Source organism: Hyperolius riggenbachi, chromosome 6 (genome assembly GCF_040937935.1).
Source record: "Hyperolius riggenbachi isolate aHypRig1 chromosome 6, aHypRig1.pri, whole genome shotgun sequence".
In the NCBI taxonomy this organism is placed as follows: domain Eukaryota; kingdom Metazoa; phylum Chordata; class Amphibia; order Anura; family Hyperoliidae; genus Hyperolius; species Hyperolius riggenbachi.
Window position 1 is genome coordinate 238949071 of NC_090651.1, and position 12502 is coordinate 238961572.

Below are 12502 nucleotides of genomic sequence, written 5' to 3' on the forward strand. Positions count from 1 at the left end.
TTACACAAATAGTGTGTGTACACACCTACTGCAGAGCCACACATCTGTACATCGCTTGTTCTAGGTCACACAAATAGCATGTGTACACACCTCCCCCAGAGCCACACATCTGTACATCGCTTGTTCTGGGTCACACAAATAGCATGTGTACACACCTACCGCAGAGCCACACATCTGTACATCGCTTGTTCTGGGTCACACAAATAGCGTGTGTACACACCTTCCCTGGAGCCACACATCTGTACAGTGCTTGTTCTGGGTCACACAAATAGGGTGTGTACACACTTTCCCTTGAGCCACACATCTGTACAGCGCTTGTCCCGGGTTACACAAATAGCGTGTGTACACACCTTCCCTGGAGCCACACATCTGTACAGCGCTTGTCCCAGGTTACACAAATAGCGGGTGTACACACCTTCCCTGGAGCCACACACCTGTACAGCACTTGTCCTGGGTCACACAAATAGCGTGTGTACACACCTCCCCCAGAGCCACACATCTGCACAGCGCTTGTTCTGGGTCACAAAATAGCGTGTGCACACACCTTTAGCTTAAACTCTAAAAGGCAATAAAAATAAATAACTCAGAAATGAATGACTCAATAAGTATAAACCATGTCAGACTATGCGTTTAATACTCTCCAGTGTCATACGCAAATATCTGAAATGTTGCTCTCTGTACAGGTTATGTAAAAGAACAGAAACCTAATAAACAAGTGGTGCCAAGTACTGTTTATAAATAAAAAAAACCCAGAAGTATAATAAACACAAAGATACAGGACACTGCCAAGTCAAATGGCAGGCCTAAATTGATAAAACATGCATAATACGTCAGTGCTGCGTAATAGGTTGGTTTATAAATACTATAAATCAATATATATAAGTATATTGCATCATGTAGCCTAGAGTCCGCATGAAGTTCTGCAAGAGGCCGCTCAGAGTGTACAATGTTATGTAGCTATACTGTATATATCTATATATATAATACACTACGTGCTTCAACCTTGAAGCAAGAAGAAGTAGTGCCCTGCCCCCAGGGCTAGTCCTAGACTTTTCGAGGCCCCCCCCCCCCCACACACACACACAGCCGTGGGTGGGCGTCTCTGAGCTAGAGGGGGTAGCAGGCAGGAAGCGGGATTGGTCACAGCGGCGGGGAGACCCCCTCCCTCACCTGGGTCTCCCATGTGCGCTCCCTCTCCAGCTTAAGTTTAGAAGCAGCCGCTGCTATTAGTAAAGAAGAGCCATCGGGCGTTCCAATGTCGTCACTTCCTGCAATGCCGCCCACTGCTGGAACGCGGAAGAGGTGAGTCATCCCCGCCCAATGAATCTTCTTTACTAAGAGCAGCAGCTGCTGCTAAACTTAAGCTTGAGGGGGAGCGCAGATGGGTACCCAGGTGAGGGAGAGGGGGGGTCCGACCCCCCTCCCCGTCACAAACTTAAGCTGGAGGGGGAGCGCACATGGGGGACCCAGGTGAGGGAGGGGGGGTCCGACCCCTCTCCCTGCCGCTGTGCCCAATACCCACTTCCTGCTAACATTTGGGGGGAAAGCACGCGGGGTTCCATCGTGTTTGTTGCTCGTCCCTATATCGCACGCAGTTACGGCCGTGCACCTGATCGACCATGTAGGCCCTAGATTTTCCAGCTTGCTCGATTAATACACTCGACCAATTCCATCCTGAAATCAGTTGAATCGTTCATTGGGCATAATTATCAAATTGGACAGTCGATCGGCCCCAAAATTAATCGGCACTTTAAAGAGACTCTGTAACATTCAAAACATCCCCTGGGGGGTACTCACCTCGGGTGGGGGAAGCCTCCGGATCCTAATGAGGCTTCCCACGCCGTCCTCTGTCCCACGGGGGTCTCTCCGCAGCCCTCCGAACAGCCGGCGACTGTGCCGACTGTCATTTCAATATTTACCTTTGCTGGCTCCAGCGGGGGCGCTGTGGCGGCTTTCCATTCCGAACTACACGGAAATACCCGATCTCATTCGGGTCCGCTCTACTGCGCAGGCGCAGGAAACTTGCGCCTGCGCAGTAGAGCGGACCCGACGGCGATCGGGTATTTCCGTGTAGTTCGGAGCCGACAGCCGTCAGAGCGCCTGCGCAGGAGCCAGGAAGGTAAATAATGACGTCACCGCTGCCCGGACTCCACGGAGGGCTGCAGCGAGACCCCTGACGGATGGAGGACGGCGTGGGAAGCCTCATTAGGATCCGGAGGCTTCCCCCACCCGAGGTGAGTACCCCCCAGGGGATATTTTTATGTTACAGTTCCTCTTTAAGGAGTGAAGTCCACAAATATAATTTATTTCCCTAATTAAAAAAGGTGCAGTTATGTGCAGAGTACAGTTGTAAATAAAAGCAAAATAAACAGCTTGCAATTATCAACCAACAATAAAACAGTTCAAGTCTTAAGGTAGCCATACACTGGTCGATTTGCCATTAGATCGACCAGCTGACAGATCCCTATCTGATCGAATCTGATCAGAGAGGGACCGTATGGCTGCCTTTACTGCAAACAGATTGTGAATCGATTTCAGCCTGAAACCGATCACAATCTGTGGAGCCGCCGCTGCCGCCTGCCCCCCCCCCCCCGCATACATTACCTGAAGCTGGCCCCGGGTCCTCTTCTCCGCACTGCACCCCGCACCGCATCCCAGCGTACACTGTGTCACTCCGTGACCAGGAAGTTCAAATAGAGCGCCCTCTATTTGAACTTCCTGGTCACTGGAGTGACACAGGAAGTTAATGTACGCTGGGATGGAAGCAAGAGCGGTGCAGCGCGGAGAAGATGCGGAGAAGACGCGGAGAAGATGCCCGGGAGCCAGCGTCAGGTAATGTATAACTGTATCGGATCGTCCGCCGCTAGCGACGCGCTCCCTACCCGCGGGCGATCTACGGAAGTAACCCGCACGGCACGATCGACGGACCGATCCGATTTCGGGAGGAAATCGGATCGGCGGGTGCATTTAGCGCGAACGATTGGCAGCAGATTCAATCTTAGCGATCGAATCTGCTGTCGAATCGGCGGCAAATCGGGCCAGTGTATGGCCAGCTTAAATCTGCATTCAGCTCATGTGGTGGAAGGGCATGCAATAAACATAGCCAGCAGCTACCCTTCTTAGATAACACTCTGTGGGCTGGATTCACTAAGACAAATAGCACGCCTTATCAAAGTTAACACGCCTTATCAGAGTAGCATAGCGAGCGCTAGAAAACCCGCAGGGGCTCAGGGCAGGACGACTGGAGCTCTTGTTATTGCCAATTAGCAGGCATACGTTTGTACCGCTCGCTATGCTACTCTGATAAGGTATGTTAAGTTTAATAAGGCGTGCTATTTGTCTTAGTGTATCAAGCCCACAAAGTCTCTTAAGCACTGTTCTGTATCTATTCATAAACATGTAAGTTTAGTTGGATCCTTCAGCAGTCAGAGTACCTCATCTGCTGCATGCTTGCTCAGGGTCTATGCCTAAAATTATTAGCGGATTGCCAGGCAACTGGTACTGTTTTAAAGGAAATAAATATGGCAGACTCCCTATCCCTCTCACCTCGGGTTTCCTTTCAAGTAATTTCATACTAGCAATTTAATAGGTCTCCTAGTGCTCCCAACATTCATCAAACTGCTTAGTAAACTTGTTGGTTTTATTTATTATCAGTAGTGTAAGGTTAATATAAACTAAAATGGCAATAGGTTACCAGACCAGAGACAACATTAGCTAAGGTAAGCCCTGAGGTATGGTCATGCTGGATCCACATACCTCTGCATTTTCCATTCCCTCTGTATCGGTAATCACTCCTTGAAAAGTCACATTTTCAGACAGGAAGAGGCATGCTTTCTGTGATGCTCCCTGCTCTTCCCCTTAAAGGGGTTATGTGGGGTGTTAAAAAAAACAAAAAGCATCACTTACCTGAGGCTTCTACAAGCCCACTGCAGCTATTAAGTCCAACGCCGTCACTGAAGCCTCCGCCGTTCGGGAGTGGCGGCGAACGGCAAAGGCTTCAGTAACAGCGTGGGACTTAATAGCTGCAGGGGGCCGGTAGAAGCCTCAGGTAAGTGACGCTTTTTGCTTTTTTTAACACCCCACAGAACTCCTTTAAGGGAAGTAAATATGGCAAGGAAGAGGAGGCAATGGGAGGATGATAGGAGGGAATATCACAGCAAGCCAGCCTCTTCCTTTCTGAGAATCTGACTTTAGCCGAAAGTCAGATTTTTCAAGTCGTGATTACGTGGACAAGGGAGCAAAGGAACGGACAATGCACAGAGGTATGTGGTTGCTAACCTTTGGTAGTTTTACCTCAGAACCAATATATTATACTTTTAAGTAAACCTGAGACGGAAGGGAGAAGAGGACTTTTCACTTACCTGTGGCTTCTTGAAGCCCCCCTGTAGTCTGTCTACTCCCTCAATGCCTTCCCAGTTTGATCCATTGTGCTGCTGCAGCAAAATTAAAGTCCATGGCCCAGGGGCTACTGTGCAAGTGGTGTTCCAGGCTGGGCACCTGCTGGATTGTGCTCCTGCTGCCAGCAGCATTCTGTGTATGCACAGTCAGAAGTCTTTATAAACTGTGTATGTGCATAATTCTCCAAGCCCCAGGAGCTTGATTAAGGAGGTGCGGGGATGGGACAGGGCATGCAGACTTTACTATGGCTGACAACAGCACAATGGAATGGACCGGGAGGACACATAGGGAGCAGACAGACTCCATGGGGCTGGAAGAAACCCTCTGTTCCCCCCTGTCTCAGGTACTCTTCAAGAGTGCCCTTATTCTACATAAATGTTGTGTTTTCCCAGAAACTATCTTTACCAATGCCTCCTCATATTGCCATGCGTATGTCTGCCATATAATACACTGCATATACTCCTAGTTTGCTACTTACGGGCGAGAGTGGGCAGTCTCATATCTCTCGAAGGCATGGGAGAGGTCGTGTTTGTTGTTCATGTAACACTGCGTGCACAAATCATAGTCAAAGCAAACTTTGCATTTCCAGCGCATACCCCGGATTCCATGCTTCTTACAGCAGTCACAGATGATATTTGGATGGCGGACACCTATGAAACAAGATAACGTTTCATCGCCAGGTCAGGGTAAATGGCACGACAATACAAAACTGTGGACTGCTGCAATACAAACATCCCTATAGGCTAGAGAGTAATAACCTTGTACAAGATTCAAAGCGAGCAGATAACACTAAAGTGAAAATAAGGTTATAAATGTACATAAGCAACATTATGTCCCAATTCTACTTAGAACAATGCTGAGATCCTTTTTCTCAATGTAAGGGTAATGGCTCTTTTACATCTGAAATGGCATTGGTAATGGCTCAACGCATACATTTTAATGTATGCATTTTTATATGCATTGTGGAACGTTGCGTTTTACGGGTGATTTCATTATTTTTTGATTTTCAACTGTAACTGCGTGCGTCGAAACATTTAAAACACATGCTCTTCTCAGAGCTTGCATTTTAAAGCACCAGGTAATGTTGAACCGCAAAGCACAAAAACGTGGCGTTAGATTTGAAAGGTGAAATTAAAGTCTATAGACTTTCATTTTACCTTAGAAAAGGCACACAATGGCTGTTGTGTCAAATCAGCCAAAATCTTCCCTGATGTGAAAGGGGCCTAAGAACCCAGGCTCCTTGTACATGTTAGATGAATCCTGGCTGAAGAAGCCAGTGGGTGCTGTCTCAGCCCATTATCCTGTGTTTTTACCTTGGCCTTAACCCCCTCAAAGCGATTTGCAGGCAGATCCACTTGGACGAGGGCACTGTTTGCCTACTTGCCCTTCCGGCACCATTGTGGGTACCACCATCTACCATCCTCTCCTCTCCATAACAACTAAACAAGTCTAGAGCCTAGAGGCTAGCAACATGTCTGTAAAGCATCAGGCTCCATACTGCTGCTTGAGGGATTGAGTGCTGATCATAGCTGGCGACAGAATTTGAAGTAGTAAGGTAAATCTCACTGATCAAAAAAATGAAACACAACCAGCTCCACAAACTAAAACGCATGCCCTAAACAACACACTTTTAGCCCACTCAGTGATAAATATATACAGTAAAGCTTGGATTGCAAGTCACTTTTAAGAGCACTTTGCAAGACAAGCAAACATTTTTATGAAATTTTGACTTGATAAGCAAGCAATGTCTTGATATACAAGCAAAGGACATTGTGTCATCACAACTAAGCTAGTGGTTCTTCTCCCTTTGGGGCTGCAGGATTGTACTGAATTGTACTTAATCTGAGTGTAAGGACTGCACAAGGTCACATTTCCTGACGAAGAGGGAGGCCTCAGAAGGCGTCACAGTGATCAGTACTACTTCTGGAGGGGGTGGTCATGTGCCAAGCCCATAGGTGTTTGGTCTCAGTCTATGACGTTTGGGTTTTGTGGAACCTCTGGCCATGGTGCTCTGCTCTGGTCTTACAGCTTGACTTCATAGGAGTACGTTTTACTTGTACCTCCTAGGAGTTCTGGTTCACCATGAGCTCATGAGGCAATCTGTAACATTTCAGTGAAATCCTCAAAAATAGGAAAAAGCAACTGTCATTGATTACCGGTAAGTTCTTAAAGCCACACCAAAAATAAAAACAAAAAAAAGGATTGGGGTGAGCCAACAGTTTGGTCTGCAATGATTCTGTTAACACTAGTGAAAGCCCCCCCCCCCCCTTTTTTTTTTTTTACACATTTACTGTATACAGTACAGTACTTTGTTATACTTTGACACCCTACAATCAGGATTTCGGCAAGCCCACTCCACCGATACTGCCCTCACCAAGGTCGTCAATGACCTCACGCTTGCCAAGGCCAAAGGAAAATACACTATCCTTCACCTCCTAGACCTCTCATCAGCATTCGACACTGTTGATCACTCCCTGCTACTCCAGTCCCTGCAATCTGTGGGTATCCAAGACCTTGCCCTAGCATGGTTCTCCTCCTACCTCTCAAATCGCTCCTTCAAGACCCCCTTCAATGGTTCCTCCTCAACCTCCATCCCACTTTCAGTTGGGGTCCTCCAAGGCTCTGTTCTTGGTCCCCTGCTGTTCTCCATTTACACCGCCTCCCATCGGAAAACTCATCTCTGGGTTTCAACTATCACCTATATGCAGATGACACCCAGATTTACCTCCATACCACTGACCTCTCCACCACCATCATGGAGAAGGTATCCTCTGGCCTCTCGGCTATTTCATCCTGGATGTCTGCCAGGTTCCTAAAATTAAACCTGGATAAGACTGAACTCCTAATCTTCCCACCCCGTGCTGCCTCACCCCCCACTGACCTCTACGTCACTGTCAATGGCACAATCATTCATCCAACCACACAAGCCCGCTGCCTGGGTGTCACCCTGGACTCGGCCCTCTCTTTCACCTCCCACATCCAAACCGTAGCTAGGGCCTGCTATTTCCACTTACGCAACATCTCCAATATCCGGCCTTTCCTGACCCCAGACACTGCCAAACTCCTTGTCCATGCCCTCATCATCTCCCGCTTGGACTACTGCAACTCACCCCTGTCAGGCCTCCCTCAAAATCGCATAGCCCCCCTACGATCCATCATGAACGCAGCAGCCAGACTCATCTACTCCTCCCACCGCTCTGTCTCCACGACTCCCCTACGCAAATCCCTTCATTGGCTTCCAATTCACTTCAGAATTAGCTTCAAGATCCTATGTTTGGCCAACAAATCCATACACAAGTCCTGCCCAACCTACATCTCTGACCTGGTCAGCAGATATACACCTGGCCGCCCACTTCGCTCCTCCAACAACCTCCTCTTAACCACCCCACGCATCTCGCACTCCCATGCATGACTGCAGGACTTCACTAGAGCTGCCCCCATCCTGTGGAACTCTCTCCCACTGCCCATCCGGCTCGCTCCCACCTTCAACACCTTCAAAAAAGCACTAAAAACTCACTTCTTCAAGGAGGCCTACATCAACTCAACACTGACCTAATCCTTTCTGCAAATAACTACTTGCTGCACCCCCTCCTTTTGTGTCACCAACCACTCCCTCTAGATTGTAAGCTTTTGGCAGGGCCCTCTCCCCTTGTGTATCATACTTGACTGTGTGCACTTTACACAGAATTTGGAACTTGTAATTTTTACCACTACCAGTTTATGATCTGGCATTGTACTACTGTCTGCATTGTGTTGTGTATCTTTTTGCTATTACCTGTATTGTTGTATCTATTGTCTATTACCTGTATTGTTCTGTCACCCGTTATCATTGTCTGTAACCCTATTTATTGTACAGCGCTGCGTAATATGTTGGCGCTATATAAATCTAATAAATAATAATAATAATACATATTTTTTCTATGCATAAAGTTGGATTGTGGAACAAGTCATCTGACTTTCCATTAATCCTCATGGGGAAATTTGCCTTGATATAATAGTGCTTTGGATTACAAACACGTTTACGAAATGAATTATGCTTGCAAACCAAGGTTTCACAGTATATAAAAATCCAATGATGAGCAGATAATGTTCATGTCCACAAGAGGCACATATGTGGAATGGAGGTTCCTACTACATAAAGTCAGGGGCGCTGCTAAGGTTTTTGTTGGCCCAAGCATCACATCATTTGAGGCCCTTAACTCCAAGTCATAGGCACCTTCTCCAATAAAAGAAGGTAGCCAAAGGTGTCAACCCCCCCCCAAAAAAACCCATTAGTTCTCCAGAAGTAGCCAAAGTGTCCCCCCTTTCCTCCGTATAAAGCATTGGTGCTAAAGGGGGTACTGTATGTAGCTTCCTGTTGCCTCCACATCCCCAACACTCACAGACTTGCAGAATAGAGGCGACTAGAAAAGAGAAGAGCAGCGCACACTTTACTTGCAGGAAATGAGCAACGACCTCCGTTCCGCATCTGAAGTGTACACCGTGAATACTGTACTCTGCTCTGCCCTCATTTTACCGCTTTCCGAGGTCTGTGTGTGAGTGGTGTGGAGGCAACAGCAGCCATACAAGTCATAGACAGGGTGGCCCCGGCAGCATGGGAGGCCGTGGCTGTGGGTGAGGCCCCAAGCAGCCATTTGGTTTGCCTGGGCCAAGCACCACCACTGTATAAAGTATGTGTTATATGGTAGCAATGGGCAGATCTGTTACAATGATCTAAATGGAAGCAGCCAGATCACTAACATTTGTTCTCAGTTATGTTCATGTAGGTACAAGACTTAATTGGAAATAAACCATGGGCCAAGAGTTCCTGCATAAAGTAAATACCATATATTTGGGATCTGTTACTCAAAATCACCAGTCCATGATCTAACCAAAATTAGGTCAACCTAGCTGAACTGAAACTGAGAGTGACCTGAGCTCAGTTCCTTCCCCATTGCTCACCCAGTTCTAATCACTGACTCTGTGGCCCTGTACTGAGGACTTATCAGATACAGGTGAAAGGAAGTGAGGGCCTGTTTCCACACAGTGCCAGCATGCCTTTTACAAGATGCAATGCTGACACAGCTGTATGCGAGATGCATCCGAATTCCTCTAACTTTCCCATGCATGTATGATGCAGAAATCTGAAGCATGCTGTCCGTTTTTTTCACCCAAATTGCGATTTGGATGCCAGCCTATTGATTTCAATAGGTTGTGTTTCCCCTTCAGAATCACCTGCAGGGAAATGATTCAAATTCATCACAAGACTGTGGAAACGGTCCCTAAAGAGAAGAGACAAAACTCAACACACGTTCCTGTGCCTCAGCCCAAAAAAAGAGACTACAGAAAAAAATGTAAGCCAGGCAAGACAAGAAAAGTCACTTATACAGCAAATTGTGTGTTAGGAATGTCAGGATGTGATAAAAACAACGTATAAAAATAATATGGCGCTGTATTTCAGCCAGGCTACATGGAACGCGATAATGTTCCATTTCTGTGACCAGGCATATACTTTATTTTTCTCTATGCTTTATGCAGCAAGAATGCTGTTTGCAGTACATTTGACATACAAATGCCCCTTGTAGGAGAACTATAACATACCTATTTGGGCATTATCATAAAGTAGAAGATCGTAGGCTCCTTGGAATCCAGTGCGGTAGTTTGTTCTTGTGCCGTGATCCCACTGAACTACCACAGTTTTGTCAGGTGTTGTAGGGCTGCCCTGGCGTCCAATTTCTACCACGGTTCCCACACTGCCTTCACCATTGTCCTGGTTCCCCCACTTCCAGTCGACACCGCGCACTACACGCATTCCCACCTGCATGGCTGCGGTGGAGTCCCAGTCCATGTCAGCCCTCCAGTGTATGTGTAGAGTGCATCACAAAGGGTAATCCTCACTTCATCTGAAGTTCCAATGCAGCAATGTTTATGCAGCCCTGAAAAAGATACACAGATTAATACATGCACTTTTAACAAAACCACTACACTTTACATAACAAGTGCACTTTTAACATAGACATATTAAATCAACCCTAAATTTCTCCCACAGCAAGAATGCAATTATGCTCATCTATAGATTTTGCAGCATTTCAGAAGATCTGAGAAACCCATCCCCATCTGTTGTTAAATGCTTTCCAATTAACAGCAGTCTGTACATGAACCCAACTCTACCCTAGCACTACTTATCAGGCTGTATGCTAGACTTTTTAGCACTTTATAACTTTAAAAGTATCCAAAAAAGTAGATGAAAAAGTAATTTCACAATTATTTGGAGTATTTTCTTGCTTCCTGGTGGCTTAAAAGGCATTTTATTTACAGTGTGAAAATATCCCTTAGGAGAAAACTCAGAAGAAAAAATTAATTGAATAGGTGCCCCTGTCTCTCCTGGAAAACTTTCCCCAACCACTACTGCTTATTATTGTGTGTGTGACCATTCTGTACGAATCAGAGATTTGTTATTAGCACATTGTGTCTGATCACTGCTCTGTTTTCTGTTTTTGCCTAGATCACTTGTCATCAGATCTGATGTGTAGATCAAAGATACTGTATGTGATGAATCTCATCACACAGCCAACTGGCAGTAGAAAGGGCTTGCAGAACGTCATAAGGAAAGTGGTTAGAGAAGCAGAAAAAGGAAATACCTGCAAGAGGCAGCCATAGAGCAAAATTAGATCTGGTAACAGAAACTCAAAAGTCAGTTCCAACAATGAAGGATTAGAACATGTGATGGGAACTCATGCCGTAGGGGATCAAAATGAAAACGGGTAAATATTTGTAAATTCCAGCACTGAAGGTGATAAGTGGCACAGTCTCTCCCCACATAGGTGTCACAAGATGACTTGGGTTTCACCAGATGGCACAACAACAAATGAGATAGATCACACAGCCATAGCTAGGAAATGGAGGAGATCACTGTTTGATGTACTTAATAGGAGAAGAGCTGATGTGGGAAGTGACCATCACCTTGTTACAGCTTTCTTTCGAATTAAGATAAGTGGGAAAGCTGACATGACAAAGCATCCTAGAAGATACAACATATTGAAACTCAAAGACCAGTTTAAGAAGGTTGAATTTAGAATAAAGTTGAAAAATCGATTTGATGCACTTAAAGAGATGGTGAAGGCGGATGATGACTACTCTGTCTAGAGGGTCACCATTCCACTTTCAAGTACTGGGTTTAGAAAAGTCTTCAAGGTTCTCCTCCCAGCACCCCCTTTATTCTGCAGGCATGTTGCCAGATATCTTTTTTCGAGTTGCTTGTAAATGGCTCACATTCCTCCCAGCAACCACTGTTCAATAGTAAACAGTCCCAGCTGTGATACACAGTACAGGAAGAGTTGCCAGAACTTGCTCAGCTGATCTATAGATAATGGATGCAGACTTGTATAGAGCAGCTAGAGAAATACAGGCAGGTGGAGAACACTCCAGTGGCAGTGATAAGAGATGCTAGGCCTTTCCCAGGAAGATTTAGAGATGGGATATTTTCTTCATTATCACATATTCTGAGCAGATATATAAGCTATTAACTAGTAGGGATAACATAGAATAGATTGCCAACTCTGCACAAAGAATGTCGGAGCTCTATTAATCTTCTGTATCATTAAACATGAAGAGAGTATAGGGGAAAATGTAAATTAGCTCTTCACAGTACGCTGGGCTTTCGCTTCAGGGGGAGAATAGGAAAACCGATAACAGTTAAACCAGCTGACATTAAATACAGGGATTAAATATCAAATATACAGCAGCAATCACAATCCACATGAAAAATGTGATATAGCTGTTTAGTCATTGCCTTTATAGTAGACATGAGAGTGCAGAAAAAGCTCAACAAAGTGACACAGGTGCTTTGTGAGGGATTTTCCACCCGCCCCTCTCTGCACCCGATGCTAGGTGACATTCTTTTTACACACTGCATAAGCACCTGTGCATGGAGTTGAAGTTAATGTGAAATTAATTATAAAAAAGGCAGATGTTTACCTATGGAGAGTGAAGGCTTTGGGTCCTATAGAGCCCTCTCCGTCTACTCTTGCTCCCCTCGTTCCAGTATTGTCACCCACGTTGTGTATATTCGACCAGCTGGTCCAATACACCGTGCGTCCGTGAGCCCTTGGGAGGCTTCGGAAGC

General features: G+C 46.0%; 1 protein-coding gene across 8 annotated transcripts in view; it reads right to left on the reverse strand.

Moving 5' to 3' along the window:
* MIB2 (MIB E3 ubiquitin protein ligase 2) overlaps positions 1 to 12502 on the reverse strand; it is a 196018-nt gene that overhangs the window by 85886 nt on the left and 97630 nt on the right. For all 8 annotated transcript variants that reach the window (XM_068240570.1, XM_068240576.1, XM_068240574.1 and 5 more), the window contains 2 exons: positions 9979 to 10313; positions 4877 to 5048 (listed from right to left, as the gene is read on the reverse strand). In XM_068240570.1, coding sequence (XP_068096671.1) covers positions 4877 to 5048; positions 9979 to 10225 — 419 coding nt within the window. In that variant the 5' untranslated portion in view covers positions 10226 to 10313. The remainder of the gene's footprint in view (positions 1 to 4876; positions 5049 to 9978; positions 10314 to 12502) is intronic.